The sequence below is a fragment of the Hyalella azteca genome, unplaced genomic scaffold, assembly GCF_000764305.2.
Source record: "Hyalella azteca isolate HAZT.00-mixed unplaced genomic scaffold, Hazt_2.0.2 contig2480, whole genome shotgun sequence".
NCBI classification, from domain to species: Eukaryota; Metazoa; Arthropoda; class Malacostraca; order Amphipoda; family Hyalellidae; genus Hyalella; species Hyalella azteca.
Genome location: NW_025932753.1, coordinates 35,814 through 58,931, shown reverse-complemented (window position 1 = coordinate 58,931; position 23,118 = coordinate 35,814). Strand labels below are relative to the sequence as shown.

At 37.7% G+C, this 23,118-nt stretch overlaps 3 protein-coding genes across 4 annotated transcripts; 2 read left to right on the top strand and 1 right to left on the bottom strand.

The window, feature by feature from the left end:
• Positions 1 to 1,382: 1,382 nt before the first annotated feature.
• On the top strand, positions 1,383 to 10,297 carry LOC108679550 (delta(3,5)-Delta(2,4)-dienoyl-CoA isomerase, mitochondrial-like). Its single transcript, XM_018168194.2, has 7 exons — positions 1,383 to 1,453; positions 6,883 to 6,969; positions 7,637 to 7,906; positions 8,239 to 8,366; positions 8,607 to 8,733; positions 8,972 to 9,252; positions 9,499 to 10,297. Exons 2-7 carry the CDS (start codon positions 6,909 to 6,911, stop codon positions 9,598 to 9,600), a joined length of 969 nt encoding a protein of 322 aa, XP_018023683.1. The 5' UTR covers positions 1,383 to 1,453; positions 6,883 to 6,908; the 3' UTR covers positions 9,601 to 10,297.
• Positions 10,298 to 11,691: 1,394 nt separating this feature from the next.
• LOC108679546 (calcium-binding protein P-like) lies at positions 11,692 to 18,562 on the top strand. The gene is made up of 3 exons (XM_018168188.2): positions 11,692 to 11,786; positions 14,697 to 14,794; positions 17,093 to 18,562. Exons 2-3 carry the CDS (start codon positions 14,714 to 14,716, stop codon positions 17,813 to 17,815), a joined length of 804 nt encoding a protein of 267 aa, XP_018023677.1. The 5' UTR covers positions 11,692 to 11,786; positions 14,697 to 14,713; the 3' UTR covers positions 17,816 to 18,562.
• Positions 18,563 to 19,444: 882 nt separating this feature from the next.
• LOC108679514 (UPF0739 protein C1orf74 homolog) lies at positions 19,445 to 22,188 on the bottom strand. 2 transcript variants are annotated; one of them, XM_018168143.2, is made up of 2 exons: positions 22,078 to 22,188; positions 19,445 to 21,563 (listed from the first exon to the last, which is right to left on the bottom strand). In XM_018168143.2, exon 2 carries the CDS (start codon positions 21,108 to 21,110, stop codon positions 20,205 to 20,207), a length of 906 nt encoding a protein of 301 aa, XP_018023632.1. In that variant the 5' UTR covers positions 21,111 to 21,563; positions 22,078 to 22,188; the 3' UTR covers positions 19,445 to 20,204. The 2 variants fall into 2 exon arrangements, with proteins under 2 accessions (XP_018023632.1, XP_018023633.1); XM_018168144.2 differs by lacking the exon at positions 22,078 to 22,188 and adding an exon at positions 21,717 to 21,829.
• Positions 22,189 to 23,118: the final 930 nt, after the last annotated feature.

Here is a 23,118-nt window from a genome sequence, read left to right as displayed (position 1 = left end):
AGTATAACAATGAATTTTGATAAAAATATAATGATGTAATTATGTAAATTCAATTTATTTGCCAGGACTTGGCCTCTTAGGAGTTAGGAGAACTTTTTTCCTCAACCCTAGGACCTAGGCTACACTAGAAGTCTAGAATTACTTGATCATAAATGATGCATTGCTCAGCCTAGAGCCTCCTGGGCTCCTCACTCCTGCCTCTGACTCTGAGCCTTACATAATCAATTTCTGCAGAAGAGCAAATTCTGTTTCATCTGCATCACATCATCAGGAATGAGAATCAGCATCAGCCCACTTACTATTAATTTTATTTACGCAATAACTAGAGTAGGTATCTAAAAATAGTTTCAACCTACTCTTTTAATTAGCATTAGCAGGTTGAGACTTGAATCGTGACTCTTGAGGTTGAGGTAGCAGCGTAGCGCTGGTGGGCGGCAGTGGCCTGTCAGGCTGTCACTGTCAGGCTGTCAGCTGTCCCTGCTTCAGGCTGCTTGAATTAGTTGAATAGACTAGGTACTTACTTAAACAAAATTTTTGCTAGTTTTCAACTTCAACTCATTACTAAGAAGAAGTAAGAAGGCTAGCCGCTAGCCTAATCACTAGGTACCTTACTACCTGCTAGGCTGCTACACTGGCTACACAGCTGCTTCACCTGCTTCACGTTCACAGCACTTAGGCCTACAGTCCTACTGGCTACACCACTATCTACCTAGTTTCTAGTCTCCAAGGAAAAAGAAAGTCCACCATGACAGCTATAAATAAACTGATTAATTTATTTCGGTAGAATATTATAATGTCAAAAAATATTAAGGACAGTCACAGCAGTTGCAACTTGCCCGGTTTAGGGTTTGAATCAGTCAGCACTTGACACAAGCCAGCCAGGCCGTAGGTCCAGTATCTGTACCTGGCTGAGGTAGCCAGCCTAGCCAGGTAGGTATAACCTGAATCATGCACAGTATGAGACAGTAAGTACCTTAAGAAAAAGGATTACTAATATTAGGGAAAACTTTGTAACAACAATTCACACGTTTCGATTGCGAGCTCTCTAACGTCGGGCAGCACTCGGGCTGACGCGTCTCTAAAGCCCCGTCCACACGTTCAAACTTATCGTCAGTCTTGCACGTCAATGTCATGATAGTTGGCCGACAAGACGGAGCGTGTGGACGCTCAAAGTTTGACGTCTTGCATGACGGGTGGGCGGAGCTTGAAGTTTGACAAACCTGGAAAAGACGGACGGGCGAGACCTTTGGGTTCATGCAAGACTGACGATAAGTTTGAGCGTGTGGACGGGCAACCGACTAGTTGGTCAAACTTCTACTTTATCTCAGTCGGGACGCAGTATAGACCCCTGCATCTCAGTCTATATTGATGAAGAGAGCTGTGACCTTGTTCCTCGCTAGCTCTAGTTTTTCATATTCCAGGATATCCGACATTGATTTCACGATTTCTTTTGGTGAGTTTATCGAGTTATATCGTAGTTTCCAATGCATGTTTATGGTAAATTTAATCAAAAAGCTACAGTGACAAGAACAAGAGAGCACTGGCCTGTCCGCCCCTGTGCGTGTGCGGAATTGATCGCTAAGTGTAAAGAAGTTGATCATACAGCAAACAAATACTTTGTTAGTTTGTAACGAAGAAAATAAACTCTTTATCGAAAGAATGTGCCAAAATGAAGTCGTCAATGCTGTCTGGTGATGGTAGGGATGCTGTCTATCAACTCTCATTGTGGTAGCTATTTTTTTTAACAATTTTCGGGACCACCGCGTACGTTTGCATCGCTTTAACACGTTTCCTGCGACGGCTATTTTGCTGCTATGCACGACACCTGCGATGTGACCCACCGGTGGGTCCCAGTCTTCTTTCCATTGTTGCGATGTGACCCACCGGTGGGTCCCATCGTCGCAACAGGAGAATAGCATCGATATTGGCCGTCGCCGTACACGTAACACAGTGGTGACCCACCGGTGGGTCACATCGCAGGAAACGTGTTAACCTAATTATGGTGGCACAAACTGCGCTCACTGCAGCAAGCAGCACTAGCTCCTCCATTGCCGCGAACGCACTAAAAACTGAATGAAAGTTTGAGCGTGTGGACGCTCTTCAGTCTTCCGTCAAAATCGCTCAAACCTGGCATGACATGCAAGACTGACGATAAGACGATAAGTTTGAACGTGTGGACGGGGCTTAAAAGGCTATTCCATTTTCTGAGCATTCGAACGATCCATTTTTTTTAAGAGAGAGAGAGAGTCGGCTGCGGTCATCGAGTGAACATCTCCTAGTGTCTTTTGCCCATGATTGCCTAAAGTCAACCGGCAAAAAATCATTTATAAATCATGTTCAACTTGATCTTGGACTATACTTCTATATATACCTCGAGTATATTTAGCGAGGGTTCCGTCCATAGTCAAGAATACGGCTGGCAGCTCGCTTTCCTGTACCTCCCCCTCCCTCCTCGTCACACTATGAGGACAGAGAAGAGGCAGTTGTTGAGTAGGACGTAGGTTGTAGTCACTTGTAGCCTTGTAGGTAGGAGTACGAGTAAGTTTGTGGCAAATTGTGGGCCAGCCAAGGTTTAAATTTAGGCACGGTAGTGAAAATCCCATCATTTTAGTTCACTATCATTTCCATATTGAGGGCCTGAGGCTATATTATTTTTCTTGAAGCCCTGGGCCAGTACCAAATCATTAAATAACTTGACAACTGTCAATGTTGTTATTTTTCTTTGTTGTTTTTCCTCCATTGGCATTCACCTTTACATATACTGTGAAGTCTGAACTGTGTCAACTTTGTGTTCCAAGTCCTATCACTATCAGTCACTGTATTGGTTAAAATTCCTGCATAGTTTTGTGGTTTGGATAAGTATATCTAGAATATTCGCTATCAATATTAAAACTTTTGACTTTATTTTTGCTGTAACTATTTCCTTTCTGTATTTGCTGTGTAAATTTGTTATATTTTTATTAGCCTATATTCCATCTATATAAACATTTGGAATAAACTATAAAAAATAATTTTTTTCTTTAACTATTTGCTCTATTGTATTTATTTTTTATATTAGCATATACCGTAAAATGGGGTAACTTTGACCACTTTTTTATTTCGAAACAATGCCATTTTTTTACTAGATAAGTTAAACTTAGATTGAAACGTGCAAAATACAGGTCTATACAGCAATCCCTTGATTAATCATTTAATGCGGTTAATAAATCCCCGAGTTTTACCGTGTTAAGCAAAACCGCGCTAATCAAACTTAAGAATATATGGGAATAATTATAATGAATCCTCAAAAATAGCTATGTTATATAATAATTTTTTTTTCCACTAAAATTCATCATATTTTACTTAGTTAAATTCATCATTCAAGCTTAGTCTCCAAAGTGATATTTTTACGTTTAAGCGTTCCCTTTTTGTCCATAATTATGATGGTAATTTATTAAGGAAAATTATGTAGTTTGATAAAAGTGAGCAGTATATATGGCAGCAATCTTGGGTATTATTGCAGATTAAGTACATCCAAAAAAAAGGGTGTTTTTTTTTTAATTATATGTTTTTTGGGGTGTAGATTACGAATCTGAAATCCGTTTTTGGCGGTCGGCATCGGAAATTTTTAATGGAACCTGTTCCTAACTGGACCTAACCTGCGAGGTTTTCGTTGATCGGCTAGGTTTTTTCTATGTTAGGAGTCCGTCCATGTGTATAAGAGACAGAGCTTAAGCTGTATGGTAGCAGCTATTTTAATCGATCCATTTATTGTTGTCATGTGAGTTAACTGTAGTTGCTATTAAATTAAGNGGAGTTATTTTACCAAAAAATAAAAAAATTTGAGGGGATACTCCGACAGGCTTTAAATAATAGCTCTTTTTCGTGGGTCACATTATTAATTTTTTAACCTATTAGATATGCAAACTTTTAAAATCTTTCTATTGTGTTACGTAGCCTCAGTATTTGGCCTTTGATGGCCATTGACAAAATTTTTCTATGTCAAATCGTTTTTGAGTTTTGAGGGTTTTTGTTAAAAAAAACGAAAAGTGGTCAAAGTTACCCCGCTGGTCAAAGTAACCCCATTTTACGGTACCTAATTTAACTATCAAGTATTATGCTGAGTTCTATGAGCAATGGCCCTTGATTTCTAATATTTTTTCATGTTATGTGTAACTTTTCTCTTACACCCTGTCATGCCCAACCATCACGTCCACTGACCTTTTATAAGCAAGAATAAAGTGGTCTGACTAATGCCGAGAGGTCCAAAACTGCACAAGCTTTCAGGACCAATGGTCATCCTTGTGGTTGTCCTGTGGCTTCAAGTTCACCCAGCGTGGACATCCTGAAAAGACGAAGAAGAACAATCCATTTTGTCTATTACACTTTAGTGGTGCGAGTTAAGGCAATTATACACAGAGCTAGCATTAGCTGCAACTGCGAGTATGCATTGCAAAATTTCACACTCTCAGTTTTGCCTTGCTGAAAGCTTATACATGAGGAAAGTATGCGGTAAATTGTATTTTTACAACACTTCTCTTTAACTTCACTTCTTGTCTGTCTGTCTGTCTGCTACAAATCTTGTAATCAAAATTTAATACACTTCTACTTATCCTTATATATATTTAAAAAATTGAAAAGGTAATTTTTTTAATTTTTGAAAATTAGATGAGAAATTCATTGTACATCTGTAAGATTGGAGATACTGGATTCTTTGGAAGTGTTGTCTTTAAAAAGTAGTTTTTAAACGTATATTATTGCATCTGCAACTGCTGGTGCGTTGTTGGAGCCATTGACAAACTTTTGCATGTGGTGGAATATGGAACTTAATGGTAATGTTGAGTTTGAGGAGATGCTTGATGAAATAGTTGGTGGCAAATAGTTGCTACTCTTGCTGAAATGCTGTGGAGGTGAAAATATCTGTGGATCATAGACTCTGGGTGAGAGACCTAATTTGGTCTCATTTAAGTTTCAAAACACTCCTTTCTCAATTAGTTTTTGTTATAATGTTAATCATTATGTACATTCCACAGTAGATTGTACTTTTGCCTTTTGCAAAGCAGTTTTTTAGACCCACTCTCAAATTCATTTTTGAGTCATATTAGTAGACCAGTAAAGTATCATGGATACCAGCATTATCATACATAAGATTCTAAGAAATTGGTTGAAATCTTGAGTAGGTGAGGAAAATATAAATGAACCGATTCAGAAAAACCTCTGGGCTCTGGTTTATCACTATGCTTTTGGAATATCTATAAGAACAGTTTAAAATTGTCTGAACACCTCTTGACCTTAGAATCATTTTCATTAAGAACTTGAGACAAGACATACTAGTTGGTACTTTGCAACATTAGAAATGCTTGCTCCAAGCAGGATTATTATACAGGGTGGGAAAAAAAGCAGATTTTTCAGAAACCAGTTCATTTTTTAATAAATAATCATCTATTTCAATATTTAACTATAATAATGTTGGTGTCCATGATACCTAGCAGTCTACTTATAAAATTTCAGAAAGAACTCTATGAAGATTGACAACAATTCTCCTGTTGGCCATGGTGCACACTACGGCTGCAGCAGCTCTACTGATAATCCTTGGCAGCAAATTAACAATCTGAAGTGCAAAAGATGCAATAGCATCAGCTACTTGCATGATCTGAGGAATAAATCATCACAATATTTGGAGTGCAAAAACTTACTACTGCAAATACTTGCTACCAATATTAGCCCTGCCATGTATAAAACAGTTCTCTCTTGTAGATTATGCCAACAGCATAGTGCCAAAGGAGAACATTTTTTGGTGCTCTTCCTCATAGTGGCCAATGGCAACTATGTAACCAGGTTTTTTAGAATTGGTTAATTTTGAATTTTCTTATTTCTTCAAGATTTAAATCAATATCTTTTATATGATGATGCTGGTATACATGATACTTAACTGGTCTTCTTATAGGTCTCAAAATTAAACTTGAGAGAGTCTAAAACCTCCCTGCTTTTCTACTATGCCCGTCCTCAAGATCATGATTGAGTCCTATAAGTAGACCAGTAAGTATCAAGGATACCAACATTATCAAACATAAGAAATTGATTAAAATGTTAACTGTTGAGTAGATTGGGGATTAAAAATGAACTGATTCTGAAAAGTCTACAGCTTGTCACTATGACCATCAGGTTCAATAGTAGACAATCATTACATTCTAGGCTATTCTCTCTTGTATATGGTGGTGTAGAGCTTTTAATATTTGAAACAAGATACCGGTACTGTAATGGGCTGGTTACTGATGGCAGGCTAAGTCTGCATTGGTGGCTTTTGGAAATAAGCCCGCATTTGTGACCTTACAGAAATATGCCAGGCACTCCATTCAGGGCTGATTCATGCACAAAATTGGTGGTGCATGGCTGTGCTCCTGCCTGAGTGTTGGCTCAGATGCTCAGTAATAGCGGTGCCAGCAGAGTAGCTGCTGTCTGCTGAAGACTACAAAATGGTAAAGAATCAACTGATTTGACTCGGGAGCTCTGAGTACATGAACAAAATACAAAGCTAATTATTGACATGTATCATCACTATTTTCTACTCACCTTTTTTTAATAAAAATTATATGTGTGTAAAACCAAAGATTCCTAAGTATAAGTTCATTTTTAATTACCTCATCTACAAAATGTTTTAATCAATTTCTTATGTATGATAATGCTGGCATCCAAGATACTTACTAATCTACTTGCAGGACTCAAAAATGAATGAAGGGCAATAAAAAATATTCTCCTTGGCCACTATGTAAATAGTATATTTCTTATAGATGGAATTTGAATAGCAATTTAAGAAAGTTTTGATTGTTGTTCCTTTTTGATACAAAAAATTGCAAAAAATTGCTTCTCTTTGTTAATTTGATTGTTATTATCTTATTTCAGAATTCTTTAATTGCAACATCATAACTATGTTGTGTGGGTTAACATGTGCAAGAGTATTCTGCAAATCAAAAATATTTCTGAATCATGGTAAGTCTTCACCTAATTGTGTGCTTGCACAAATTTAAGCGAGAAAACTAAAATTAATTGATTGGCTATTTGAGGCAGATTCAATAAAAAGAAAACAATTTGAAACGATTCTACTTCATAATCTGAGGTAGGTTGTCAATACAACTTTCTATTCAATTGTTTAAATGCATCACGATTCCATTCAGTCTTACACTGATGATGATTTATATGTATATTTAATGATCCAAATGCCTGGATTTGTGTACCAATAGAGTAGGCTTTTTAAATTGAATGGAAAAAATATCGTCACAAATGTTCTTCAACTATGACTATGATAACTGTCCATCTGAATTCAAGAGGAGCTTTTGTAATCAGATATTAGTATGTTGCAAGAATTTGATGCAATACAATTCATAACATTTTATATTATACAAGCTATACCTGCTTCAGGATGTGTAGTTTCATATAATGTAAATTGTATAATAATATCATATGTTACTGTATTGTATATTTTTTTGTAACAAAAATTTTTTTCACAATGTCTCATGTAATAGACTACCATACTTATTTTAAAGTTATTTTCATGAATATGCCCTGAATAAAATTATCTATTATGATTAACAAATAATTATCTTGAGAAAGAACAGATTTAAATACAAAAATATATAATTTCATGATTTTATTCCAGGAGGAGTGGCAAATAAAACCCTTGCTGTGGCTTTCCCAAGCAACAATACAAGGAGAAACTTCTCTTCACTACCATATGGCAATTACGAAAGTATCAAAGTTGATGCTGCTGCAGATTATGTAGCAAAAGTTCAACTCTCCAGACCCAAGAAATATAATGCTATGGACAAAACCATGTGGCATGAAATACAAGATGTGTTTTCAAAGCTCGACTCTGATCCAGAATGTCGAAGTGTGGTTTTGTGTGGGCATGAAAATTTTTTCACATCAGGTTGGTCTCGATGTTTCATTGAACTGCAACATCAAAGTTTTTTGTTAGTATAAATTGTTATGTGTGAACAGTTTTTTTAGATATGGAATTATAACATTTTTATCAACAAACTGATTATTTTGGAAAAATGTGCTAATTGTATTATGCTTTCTACTTGTACCCATCCTTGTATGATGAATAAATAATATTTTATACAATTCAATGTTTTTAATGAAATGCAAAATAAGTTGGCTCTTTTTTCACACCGATGAATGTTCTTTGCAATGATGTTGTATTGAATTACACATAACATTGCATGGAAGTCTTGCCTAATTAAAACTATCTATCATCAGGTATTGATTTGTCTGAGCTGGTAGAGATGGGTCAAATTACAATGGGGGATGGAGATATCGCCAGGAAGTGCTTTGCTCTCAAGAAAACAATTGCTACCTTCCAAGACTCATTCACAGCAATGGAGAAGGTAGTTGGAGGGATTTATGAGTCTCAAACTCATCATAATTTTACTTTTCTAGTTTGCACTCTACAGAATTGATATAATGTTTTCCTTGGAACAATGTACAGTGGAGATGTGAAATTGGTGTGAATTTATTGTGAAATTTTTAATTCAATCTGAATAATTATGTACTGTATGAATACCGTACATGACAAATTTGTTATCACATTCGTATCTTCAATGCATATAATTCTGTATACTATACAGTGTCGGAAGCCAATCGTGTGTGCTGTGAGCGGCCTGTGCGTTGGTGCTGGTGTTGATATGCTGGCTGCAACTGACATCCGCTATTGCTCTACCGGTGCCTGGTTCCAGGTTAAGGAAGTTGAAGTAGGTGAGAGCTCATGGCTAAGTATAATTTTAATTGTTTTTTTATGGAGTTTCCATGTTTGTCTTTTTCAAGTTTTTATGATAATCTGTGTAACGAGTAAATTTAACAACGAATTCATCTGAATTTATTTAGTGGAGTATAACAATTGTTGGATCTTTGATTTCATTTTTTAACTGTTTTATGCAATTTTTTGTGATCTTTCACTCCATCAATGTTCACAAGCCACTTGCCACTTCATCAGGCCTTGCAGCTGACGTGGGCACACTTCAGCGTTTACCAAAAATCATTGGCAGCCAGAGCTTGGTGTACGACCTGTGCTTGACATGTCGAAAGCTGCCTGCCCAGGAGGCGCTCTCGTGCGGCCTGGTGTCGCGTCTGCTGCCCTGCCACGACACGCTCATGGCCACCGCCATCGCCACCGCCAAGATCATCGCCAGCCACAGCCCCGTTGCTGTTCAGGCCACCAAGCTCGGCCTGGTGCATGCCAGGGATCACACGGTCGAGGAGGGACTCAAGTTCATGGTGAGTGGAACGAATTTTTATGTGCCTGTTTCCGTTGAGGTAACAGATTTCATTCTATGCTAGATTTTAAGATGGTCTGTGTTACTAATGTTACTCTAAAGTGTAGCTGAGGTTTGATCTAAGATTCGGGTTAAAGCTTCCGTTTTGAGATTTTAATATCTTTGCTGCGTGGTGTAGCTTGATGAGCTCAAAAATGCATTCATTCCAGTTCACATGTGACAAAATATTTTATTTCATTCCCTCCAGCAACTGCTGAACATGGCGCTGCTGCAGAGCGAAGACTGCGCCACTGCTGCCATGAGCCTCATGAACAAAGAAAAAGAGAAGCCTACTTTTAAAAACTTCTAGACAGTACCGGTATATATCATGATAGAAAGTTTTGCGCCTCACAGTATAGAAGATATATTTTCTTAGGAATGCTCTACCTATTTAAGTAATCTTTTACCTTTATTATCTTTCTGATTTGTCCGGTGTACTGTGGCTTATATTGAACAGAAAGTCGTTTTCGTTGTAGCCGTTTGTGGTATTATAACAGCTGAATATGTTTTCGTCACTATGTTGACTAAATACTCTAATGAGGCAGTGTTATCATACAAATGAAAACTAACAATATCTTGCTTGGTACTGCAGCCTTCTAGCCTTCTATTCTATTCGAAATTCTATTCTATTAATTCAAGAATTATTTCGATGCTTATTCTCCCTTTATTTATGTTGATATGTTTACCTTCGTTAAGTATTAAATCCACAATTGTTACAGAGTGTTTGGGAAGTAATAAGTCCTTTGATGTTTCTGACCATCTCTCCTGTAATTGACAACAAGTACCATGGATTATTTTCTGCTGGTATTTACGGCGGTGCACACAACGTTGGCCGAATGTCTTGTTAAAAAGCTCAGCTTGTGTATTCTCTAGAGCCTGTTATACATATTAATTATTCTATCGTGGTTTCTTGTGTTCGTACTGTTAAACGAAATGTTAAAAACTTTGATTAAAACCTTTCGAATAATTGCATTTTACGCCCGAAATATATATTTTTGTCTTTATAATTTTTTTGTTGGGTTATTTTCCTGAGTTAATTTTCCCCGTATTGCTTTGTTTCTCAATAGATTATTCGACTTGGAGTCCTAAAATGTTCGTTTTGTTGGAAATCCTTCATCTCACGCGAAATATACCGAGCATAATTAAATGAATAGTGAATAACGTTCGCATTATAATATCTTCAGCAGTCGTCCGTTTACAGCAGTAGTATATCATAGAAGAAAAATGCTGCTGAAACGGATGTCTCTCGAATACTGTATTTCATAATTTGATCGTAATGAACGGTTTATTGAAGTGCTACTTGAGTGATGAGCGCTGCCTTTGAACCCTGATTATCAACACCAAGCAGCCCTGAGGGCCACACCTGTTATCCACAGTATTATCAAAAATTAGATCAGTACCCGCTGAAGTGAGTGACTGAGAGCTCATTTTCTCACGTCCGTCCGTCCGTGACGGGCGGACAAGACGAGCATAATAGCGTCTTTTTTCCATTAATGAGAAAATGTGCTAATAAGCTGTGGATTGATTCAGCCGTCTATAATCGAGAATAACCATCGTTACATATGCGAGCAGTCATACGACACACCAACTATACAAGCGTGTATCCCAGGGTGTGGAAGTGTACTCACCGACTCTTACCTCGATTTGCTTTTCAACTTGCGCTCGAATGATGCCTAGCCTACAACTGTCAGCTATAGAAAGATCGGGTTCCAAAGGCCGGATCCCTTGTGAATCAAGTCACGAAAAGTTCAAGAATCGGCAACAGGCCATGGGCCTATTTCTTCAACGCCGACACTTCTATTCTATTCTACAACGCACTGTGACCTAGCTTCTAAGTTCACCCGAGATGCATAATACCCGCCTGCAATATCGGAAAACAATTTAGTTATTCGAGGTACTTATTTGTTAGAAAAAATGAATGTTTAGATGTTTTACGTTTAGCTAACAGAATATCTGGGTTGTGTTTCCATCCAGTCGTACAATTAAATTCCTACACTTATTGGGTCATTTGACCGCAGGCGTATTGCCTGGTGGTGTAGGAAATAGTTTTTAGGACGTAGTAACGCCAATCTTTTTGGTGTAAAATCCTGGGACGTTGCTGGGCCATTAGATCAACAACTTGTTGGCGGAGGACTGGTTTGTCAAATTTAGTGGCTGTACTATGCCACAGATTGCCGGCCGATGCACAATTTGTCAGTGTTTTTTTTTTTTTAGCGGTCTTTCTTTTGTATTGAGCGTTTCAATTCATGGCAATGCGGTCAAGTTACTAAATATATTGCTTTTAAAATCTATACTTCCATTCAATTGTCATTTTTGCTGAAGTCTTTCTCAGTATATAAATATTTTAGTATAGGTGTATCCAAAGGTCCTTTACTTCATATGAAAACCTTGGCTGCGGAATTCTGCGTTGCCCACGGCCGTCTTGTGGTTCACCGATCAGTCAAGCTGAGAGCGTCGTCTGCTGTGGTTATCGACAATTCATTCCTCGTAAATTTTGTGAGTGTTATTTACTTTTTGTTCAGTTTTAGGCGTTCTTGAATAATTCAACCACATAATGCTGATTTCGCATGATAAAATTCAGGGTTATAGTGAGAGCGGGGCATCATAAATTTTTTATATTGCGCAACCCGTCGGATGCGACGATTCTGGGCACGTAATTGAATTCATTGATGAAAAATTCAAATTAATCAGAATACCGGATGCATTGATGTGGAAATGTTATGACCTAATGTTCTACCGGGTGTGAAAGAGTGATAATAAAAATTTGAAATTACTACTGCATGCAGTATTTAATTTCATTACTTTTCTAATCAAATAGCTCGTCTGCACTGAACTCCTTACTGCAAAATTTTATAAAAAAAACTCTTCTTTTCGTGTTTTTTTTTTCCTGATAAGCAAATTATTTAGGTTTATAGAGGGTCAAGTATATAGCCCTACATCTTGAATTGAGTTCACTACAGGATCACGTGCAGGATGTTTTGTTGCATAGTTTCCGACCTGAGCTTATTTGTCCTCTCACGTCCGCTTAGGGTAGGATAAATGTCTGAGAGAAATAAAACATCTCGGACTCGCTTCGCGTTTGTCACCGAAAATTTCTGGTTTCCGCTAGTCTTTGGTAAGAGGTACAAAATATTTTCTTTGAATACTGGGCTGTTTATTCAACATTTAAATTCAAAATTGTCAAGTTCGTTGTTATTTATTTGTGTATTTTTTGTCCATGAGTATAAACATGGACTAAGTGCATGCAGCAATATGTATACTCTTTAAAGAGCCTTTCAAATTTATCATAGCCTGGAGATTAGGTCTGATCATGTCGTTAGTCTTTGTCTTTTCAAAGTGTCATAGAGCCACGATTCTTCATTCGGTAGTCTCCATATTGAAAATAATAAATTTAAATAACCGCAATATGATAAATAGTTATGATATGATTATAATTGGTACCACACATGGTGATTCAATAATAATCCTCATCAGAATAATCGTATTTATAAATACATGTGAAAAATAATAATCGTCTCCACATCATACGTACTCCACTCATGCGTAAAACATTATAAACGATGTACCACTTCCTGTCGTGAAACCTGTAATTACGATTCCATTGCCCGATTTACGACGAACGACAGAATTTCAGAGAATACAATCGGGTATTTTCGACCAGAAGCAGCGGTGCACGCTAATATACAAGGCCAGAAAAAGAGCGGGCGATGCCGATGCCCTCGAGCGCCTCTGATGGAAGACGCACAATAAGAAATTAAAATATCCGGTTTGGCTTCACCAAAACGGGCCAGAAAAACCAGTTCAGTTTGACACTTATCACTATACTGCTGCTCGTCCGTATCCTCGCCTCGAAATATGATAGTGACAGCGTTGTTCCTTATGCCAATCGCGGATGGTATTGTCAAAATTCCGCAGCATGATAGTAAGTTGAACGATGATCTTGACGTACAGTAAAACTTGGACCGTTTTAACCCTTAAAAAAATAAAACCTTTTCTAAAAAAGTTCCTACCTTTAAAAAAATTGTGTTGCTGGCCCTGGAAGTACCATGTCTCGTGCTTCTTTATATCTATGTCTGCAAATAACCTACAAATCCAATAAAGCGATATATTTTATAAATTTTCTATGTGGCTATTTGTATCACAAAAAGTTGAGCGCTAAAAATGGTCCAAGTCACCCCGATTTACGGGTATGTTTTCACGCGCACTACATGCAAGTTTCTACTAAACTTGAGTAGTACTTGACTTCTTGCTCGAAACTACGTTTTCAATCAGAACTGCCACCGTCAACTGCATGCTTCATATAACCAGAATTATGGATATCGTTTAACCTTGACATCAATCGGGAAAACTCGTTACTTAATGTTACTCATTCCGAGTCGAATAACAATGAACGTTCTCTTATTACCCAAATAATACACATCATCTCAACCCTACAGTTTCAGACTCTAACTTGCAGTTAATACAATTGCTTACGTAACTTTAATTATTATTATTATTATTATTATTATTTGTTTTCGCGTAAATTTGTTTCATACAATGTGTGATCCAGCGTTGGAACTTGCTGAATTTGCGCAAAGCTTTTTGCCACGTAATCGCTCCTACACCAGCGTGATGAGACCACGCTTTATCTCTTTATTTATATTCAAATCATTTACAGAGGTTGAATTGCCGCTCAGAATACTGTGCTTCCAAACTTGTTCCATCGCGATTTTGCTTCTGTTTTATGATATAAAAAAATCCACTAAAAAGATCTCGAGGTCAAGCCATGGTTGGCGCAGTTAGTACTGGACATCCGGAGACAGACTGCAGTAGCCCTAATGCTTGGTGACCACCAGGATTATACTTACTACATACCTTCATACCTACTTCATACCTGCTTCATGCCTTCATAGTTACTACATATCTCCAAACCTACTTCAGATCTTCATACATAATTCATACCTTTATACCTACTTCATGCCTTGAGCCTTTTCCATATGGGCTTCAAGTTAATTATGCAGTGTGTAGAAAATATATTTTTTTAAAGGATACAGCTGCGCTCCTAGTGTGCCATTTTTACGGTTTAGTAAATTACGACTTAGTTTCCCCATCACAAAAGAAACTTATGTCGTTTACTATATGCTTTAGCATGTTTTTATAATATTTTACTGTGTCTTAAATCTACTATTTAATTTCTTGTCTATTGTGACTTTGAATAATTGAGTTTTATCGTTATAATTATTATGAGATTTTTGTGACTAGTGAATGCTCAAGTTTGCCTCGAAACTGTTTCCCGCGGTTATTAGATAGTTTATGATAGTATCACGTGTTACTACGATGTAATTTAATACATTTTAATTAATTAATCGAAGTTAATAGATTCCATTGTAACTGAGAGCTTTTGTTTATACATAATTTCATTCACAGCATCAAGAAGTAACGCCATGGCCGTGACTGCCTCCGCCATCTTGCTCCTGCTGGGGGTGATGGCCTCCTCCGCCGCCCCACAGCAGCCGTCCATCGAGGTTTGTCCTAACAATTAAACACAATTTTTTAAAGTATTAGTGTGATAAAAGTTGTAAGTTGGTAGAATAATCTATAGTGGTTCATAGATAGAAATTTTATTTAAACTAAGATTGCATAGGAGTTGGTGGAAGCTATTTTTAGGAATAAACCTTTATTTGGCTAGTCATCGCCCCTCAGAGGGGACTTCTGACGCGTGTCTGTGCGCGTCAGAAGTCCTGTGGGATTTCGCGTTCCTAGGGGGATTGTTCCTGAGCGCCCCACCGCTGAGTCTGCGGTGTCTGACTGTAGGTCTCAGTTGTGGGGTTAAGTTATTATGTAGGTAGGATTCCTTACATTTCCCTTCTCTGTCTCTCTCGTGCGGGCGACCGACGTCCCGTGTAAGCGACCTCTTGTTCGAATGTCTTAGTTTTTGTTACTTTTCACCTGTCCCTCCTTGTCACTTCGTCTCTTTGAGATGCTAACGCTGCTTCTTTCGAGCCAGTTTCAGCGGGCTGGACATCTGAGACCTTCCACCCCTTGTGGGTGATGACCTATTTTTGATTTGAGAAATTTTTGATAATTGAGACCTTCCACCTCTTTGGTGATGTTTAACATGAATTTCGGTGCGAGATAGCTAAATAGCTGAAGCGCTGGTAAACATGTGGCCACTAAACTAACTAACAACTGGCTAGTCATCGAATAGGATGCCTGCTGCGAAATTCACATACGTACTTTTAACAACGCATTAGATCTAAAACGCTCGAAGATCAGCGAGTTCAAATATATTGAGTTCAAGGCACAGGCATTCAGTGTCTGTTGGTGCAATAAAATATATTCTACAAAGCTGAGCAGCCACCGAAATTGCGAATCGATAGCTTTTCAACTAGATTAGAAATTTATAGTCTAATAGTCACTACTTGGCTAATAAGCTATGGAGAAAGCTTGTTTACCAAAATAGATGTTTAACCATTTTAATTCATAAGAAAACTCTATTGCAATTTATTGGATTAGGCTAGGATCATATATATTACAATTCTTTCTTCGTTTCTTATGATAGTAAAGTTTCCCGGACCATCTTCTGTTATCACATTCCTGACAGAAATAGAGTTGACAGAAGAAAAGGAGTGCGCGTATGGACTGTGACAGGAAATATCCTTTTTGCAGCAACTGCAGCAGATTTTCCAGCAAGTAGTGCAGGGGCAAGGAACTGGAGCAGGACAAGGAGGAATTCAACCCGCCACGCCAGGCGGACAGTTCGGAAATCCAGGCTTTGGGCAAGGAGGCGGTTTCCAGAACCAGCAAGGAGTACCTGGACAAACAGGAAACTTGAATCAGGGTTTTGGATCAGCTGGGTTTGGCCAACAAGGCACTCAAGGGTTCAATCAAGGGAGCTTCCCTGGTGGGCAGTTTGGCGGTCGACCGAATCGACCAGGGAATCAAGGACGACCGGTCAACCAAGGTTTTGGAGGAGGATTTGGAAATCAAGGTTTTGGAGGAATACCAGGAAACCAGGGTTTCGGAAATTCGGGTCTAGGCGATGCAGCAGGTCAAAGTGGCTGCAAATTCTTCTGCAGGAATTCGGTCACTCGCCAGTACGAACCATGTTGTTGATAATGCATTGCTGTGTGGCGGTTGAAACTCCTTAAAATTTCCTAGTGCTTGTTGATATCTATGTTTCTGCAAATAATCTGTTCTGGATTTATATTATTACGCGAACAGTTATTGAATAATTCGATCCTTAATAAATAGGATTAGTATTCTTCATCCGAAACATAAAAATCACTTTTCTCTTGGAATCGTTTTTCTCAGGAAACTAATTTTACATGAAGAACATTGTTTTTCATGTGTCTAGCAGGCAATATCAATTGCTGCTGGAATAATCGCGTCAATCATGGGTGCAGGTGAAGATTGGATGGTCTTCAGGCACTTCAGTTTTTTCTTTACAAATGTGATCAGTCCTTACCTGTATATACCTGTATAGTTTTGATTGTAAATAGTCCAGTACTTTAGCCTGACACGTTGTACTGCAAGTCTCTATTCATCTTTAATTAAGAATTTGTATATGCTTTCCAATAGTTCAAATCGATATTTTATCGCAATAAAATAGAAAAAAAAATATTCTAGTATAACTATCCTCCGAATTAAATTGTTGTAAGATTCGGGTGCTGAAGGAGTCTTGGGAAATAATGTCTATCTCAATTATGATGAAATAGACTATAGGTTGCATCAAACTTATTCTTCGCGTGTAATGCATCATTCTATCTGGAAACATGTCGAAAATATATGGATTTAACGCTAGTATTTGTTCGTTTTTCCAGCAACTACAGCAGCTGTTTCAGCAGTTTGGCGGTCAGCCCGGTGGTGGACTCCCACCTAGTGGAACAAGCTCGTCTCGGCCTCAAATTCCAGTTGCCGGTGGAGGCCAATCACAATTTCCATCTCGACCACAGAGTCCGGGTACAGGAGGAGGTCAGTTCACTACGGGAGGTCTACAACCAGGAACCGGCTCGCAATTTCCCGGAGTTGGGGGGTCTCAGTTCCAAGGACAGCCTTCATTTCCTGGATTTGCTGGGCAAGGTAACCGGCCCGGAAGGCCTGGAAGACCCGGTCAGCTACCTGGATCAGCAGGCCAGTTCCCTGGATCAGCTGGACAGTTCGGATCAGCAGGCCAATTTCCAGGATCGGCAGGACAATTTCCCGGATCTGCAGGCCAATTTCCCGGATCAGCAGGCCAATTCCCAGGATCTACCGGCCAGTTTCCAGGATCTGCCGGCCAGTTTCCAGGATCTACCGGCCAGTTTCCAGGATCTGCCGGCCAGTTTCCAGGATCTACCGGCCAGTTTCCAGGATCTACCGGCCAGTTTCCAGGATCTGCTGGCCAGTTTCCAGGATCTACCGGCCAGTTTCCAGGATCTACCGGCCAGTTTCCAGGATCTGCTGGCCAGTTTCCAGGATCTGCCGGCCAGTTTCCAGGATCTGCCGGCCAACAATGCCGCTTCTTCTGCCGTAACCGGTTCACTAATCAGTTCGAATGCTGTTAAGTAGTTTGAAGGGATTTTTTCTGAGTAGCAGAATTGGAAATTAGCGCGTAAAATCTTTTTATTTAAGTTTATAATCAAGGGGAAGGTTGTTTCAAAATTACAACTGCATAATTAAAATATTTAAAAAAAACGAGCAATCTTTTATTGAGCTGGTAAGCATGGCGTTGAACTTTAAAAAAAATGTACATATAAATTGATTCCTTTAGCTGGTCAATGGTGGAAAAACTAATGAAATTATCACTGTCATTGGAATACGTAATTGGATTTAGAAGTTGCCTCATCGTATAGATAAATGACTGCTGAGCATTTGATTAGAATACGTATTTTACTTAATTAAAAACATTTCTGAACTCAGACACATTTATTTTTTACTTAATACAGTAACCATGCAATGACACAATCACAAAAAAAAACTAATTTTATTTTGACATGGCGCACTACCCATAGTTTAACGGAACTAATAATTCACTTTTTACATTTAACAAATCATCCAACCATGGTACAAATAACGTCAATAAAAACTCCCAAATAAAATAAATGATGGTAACATAGATACCGTACTAGTACAAAATTTTTAAATCTCTCAGGAATTCGCTGACCAGGTTTACAAAATTCAATCTATCATAAAATTGTCGTCGGCCACATGAGCAGATCGTACAAGCTGTTTCTTCGGTTCAGTAATAGTAACTTTGTTAATAATAATTTTAATGAGAATCGGAGACATAGAAAATGGTCGCCTTTCATATGTAAAAGAAAAGGTACACATTTCACGGCATATTTAATTTTGAATATTTTCTTATTCAATATTTGTGGGAAGTTTGCTTCCATTTTATTTTTGTAAGTGTGAGGCTCTTGACAGCATAATGGCTGAGTGTTGAAATTTCAAAGCCAGAATATAGTTTGATACCAGCAGCTAATTGTGACAAGTTCAGGTTCAGCAGATGAATGAAGCGGTCAGGCGGGTTATCACAGCGTGTTCGAACCCGCAGCAAGATGTAAAAATTCTGCGATGTTGTCCAATCTTCAATACCGAGAACCCTACCAATATGATTATTATTTATAAGAAATAACATAGTCTCCTTTCAACTGTCTAGATTTTCATTGACGCTAAAAAGCTATTATCAATTACGCTTAATTCGCAGTAAGAATTCCGCTGTAGTTTGATCAATGCCATTTTTTTTATTCGGTAACCTTATGTGTTGAAACGTGGTGTCATGAGTCTTGCCATGACGACGGATTAACCTGCTTACTTAGTAATCATAGTAAGTCGACACTGCGCTTAGCCCTCCACACTATCTTGAAATGATCAAAATTTTGCTAGATGATTCAGTTATTCACGAGAAGCAGAGTGTAAACTAAAAACTGGAAATTCCCGAGATATGCTGCCTTGTTGTTGTTGCGTCTATGAGTAAATCGTACCTGTCCCATAGAATACTTCGGCAATGAAATGCACATCGATTTGTGTTATTAAAGCACCACATACTAAAGCGACCCCAACTGCTCTAATCTGATCATTTTGAGTGTAGACAAATAGTAGGTATCGCCGACAAATAATACTTTATATAGAGCAAAATGGGTACAAAAAATGCACGAAAAATTGCTCATCTATTTATTTAAAATCGTTTCAGAATAAGAATCTAACTAATTATTTAAAAAAATTATAATTGTATTTTCGAGGACACAGTAAAAGCTTTAAAGAAATAGGTCGTTCATTGAGAAAGTCAAGGCTCTATACCCTTGGTATTTGTTTCGGACGTAGCAGTACCAGGCCAGGATGGATCGCCGCCTCTCTTCACGATGGATTCACGCTCTTTACCCTATCTGAAGACCACCCACAGAGCGAAATTATTCACTAAATATACCATCCTAAAATTACATCATTTAGGTTAAAAATCGTAAGAAATTTAAATAGTGAACTCTAACATATTACTTGGCTGATCTGAACCCCTGAACCAAAGTGCACTATACAAAATCTACATAATAAAGATCTCATATAAAAAACAGAGGTTTTGCAGAAAACCTATCAAGTTAATTCAATGGCTGATCTGAATTCCTGCACCGAACAACACTACGCATACAAAATATCTACGTAACAAAGATCTCATACAAAGAAAAAATAAAACAGAGGTTTTGCAGCTAACATATCAAGTTAGAAGTTAATGCATTAGCTTTAAAATAAAATGAAACCAAAACATACATTACATGCCAGCGTCTTGGCAGCAATTGTCTGCAGGTAAAGAAAGGTACACGACAGAGAAAACAATAAATGAACAAGATAAATTTTTAGATAGACGCCAACGGAATGCTTTCAAATTTTCCTCAAAAAGTATTTACAGAATTGGATGCACTTAAATATAACTATATACCACGCGTGAAACTGAAAAGATTTTCAGAGCGAGACTTGTAAACACAAAACAGGATCGCAATTACACTTTGCTTGAGTAAAGTTGCCAGCTTGTTCAACACGAGTGTTAACAACATTGGCCCACTGAACAACAGATGGCCTGAGCTCTGCCTCGAGAGGTTCTGGAACACTAAATGAAAACATTTCCTGTGAGTTATCCTCAGCAAGCGGCTCGTTTCCAGTTCGGTCTCCATGAGCTTGGTAGTGAGCAGTAAACTTGTACATCTTCAGAGGCATGCCTGACAGAGTTGTGCCGTCAGACTGAGAGTCCCACCAGTAAACTTGTGGATAGCCAAGTAAACAGCCAAAAATGGAACTCAAGTTGGCTACTTCTGGTAAATTGATAGTCAACAACTGGCAGTTGTTGTTTCCTAGAACAGTTGATTCATTTTTCTGGGGATTACTTGATGCACTAGACACAGAACCTAGAAGTTCTTGATAGTCAGAAGTACAACTACTATCCAAACCTTTACTTGGAGTTACAATTCCAAGCTGCTGTAGAATAGTGCATATGTAGCTCTTGTACAATTGATGAATGCTTAAAGCAGCAATACGAGCATCTTTCTTACTAATGTCAATCAGCCAGGAGTATTCACTACTTATATATGAAACAAGCATACGAGTTAGAGCATCAAGATTTACAATAAATAAATCATCTTCAATAACAACAACAGTTAAAGCAGTTTTAATTAGACTTTTTGACCTTAAGGCATTAAGTAGAGTTAGTAGATCCTTGGCAGAAGCAGGTGAAAAGTCCCATAAAATTGAGGGTTTGACACTTTGGTCAACAGCCATTAGAAGCAATGGAAGCTCGTCATCAAAATCATCACTCTCCTTACCAAGTGTCTGAGATAAAATCTTTCTCCATTCATTTGAATTTTCTAAACTCATTTTTGTGATGATGAATTTTTTGTTTTAGTATTTTAGAGTTAAAGTCTTAAAGCTAACTAAGGAATATACACCATAATTTGAAAGAACAGTAAATAAAAATATTGCTATTACCACATACAAACCAAAGAAATCATCTAAAATTAAGGACACACTAAATTACTGAACTAATGAAGAGTTATGAGGTGATGTTTGCCAAGTTTTATAGTACTATCTAATGGCTAATGCTTCATATTAAATATTACTAAACCTATCATTCAAAATATAGTGAGCAATGTTATATATGGTGCTAGTGATGATTAAAGTTTTAATACAATCCTGTTAATTTCATTACAAACAAATCCAGATGACAGCAGCAGCTACATTCAAAAGTAGCTCTGAAGTGGCAAGTTGCAAAGCCTACTGGTGGTGTCGTAGTGATAGGCGGCATAGGCCCGTAGTCCAATTAAGTCCAATCTGGAATTTGAAAAGAAGAGTAAGACACTAAGCAATGATATGTGTACTTATTCCTATTATTATGCATTAAACTCATTTAAAACACATTTAAGCAGTTTGATGTAGATGTCTTGACATTTGACAACAAATCAACAATCGCTACAATCTACTCACAATGGTCGATACCTACTCGATTATAACTAGGCTATGCACAAAAATTAGATTAAGTTGAAACGTTTAAATAAAAGCAGAATTTTGTATTAATCAATCGAAAGAATAAATATAGAAATACAGTGCAATGGTGTCGGAATTGAAGATTAGGCAGCTAAAGTGAGCCTAAACTTAAACTAAAGTTGCCTGTATCTGATTGACCGATTCTTGTTATCTTTGATTACAGTAACTGAGTAACATAAACAACACTAAGGCTTATCTCAAGTTAGCTGTAACATTCTGGTGGCTAGTCAGCATACATATGAACGTGCATTAACAGTCAACTATTGCCGTCATGGTTGCTAATCGCATTATTTCAACTCACTTATACATTGAGCCAAAAGAGTTGCAACAATAACAGCGAAACGAACATCTGTAATAAACAGCTTCGAAGTTTTGAACTTCGGTATCCGTGCTTGAACAATCTTCTCGAATCTCGGTATAGCTATACGATGCCATCTTGCGGAAAGCCAAGGAACTGAAAAACACACATTTATTTATGTCATCGAATATTCAAATATTTAAATCACATGATTTTATTTATTTTGAGAAAACATTGACTCGGTTAGTTTTTATTCAAACAAATTCAATATGTAAGAAAAGTATATGCGTTTGGAATAAGTAATGTTATATTAAACATTTCAAATAGAATCAATTTTGCTTAGAAATTTGATCAAACTCGTGTATTTGGTTTTACGTCTGCATAAAATAATAGCTGAATTTTGCTAGCAATACACTACAGCGGTCGTAATCGTACTCAAGTTGTCAAGAAGTCAGTCGTACGAAATCCGAATCGAAACTCTTTAGAAAGGCGAAACATATTACGCGTTGCAAATAAAATGATAGAATTTGATCCGTGAGGGACATGGGATGATGGGGCCCATGGGGGACAACTCCACATCTTCAATAAACAAATGAACAACAATAAAATGATAGAGTGCCTTACAATATTTGCGTAAATTACTATCCAAAGTATGTATGCTTCCATTTGCATCACGTTAGCCCATGGCCATGGCAAGGATGTATAGTACCGTAATGGCTATTGAGTGCGTCAATAAAACAGTCTAGTTTTAGTAAGAAGCTACGAACTACTATTCGTCGGTTCAAATTACTCAAAAACGATGATTCCGTGTTTTTAAACGTAGATTATTTTATTTCTATTGATAATTTGATGGTGATCAGAGTTCAGAGAGTCAGCGGCGTTCATGCAGTTAGCAAGTAGCAACATACTGAACATAGCTTCTTATACTTAGATTATAGATATGATTGCATTCTGTGACTGTGATTAATGAAATTGGCATTGATTTTCCTCTGAGATTAACGTAAGAATTTTCCTATGTGATTGATTAACATAATACTAAAAATA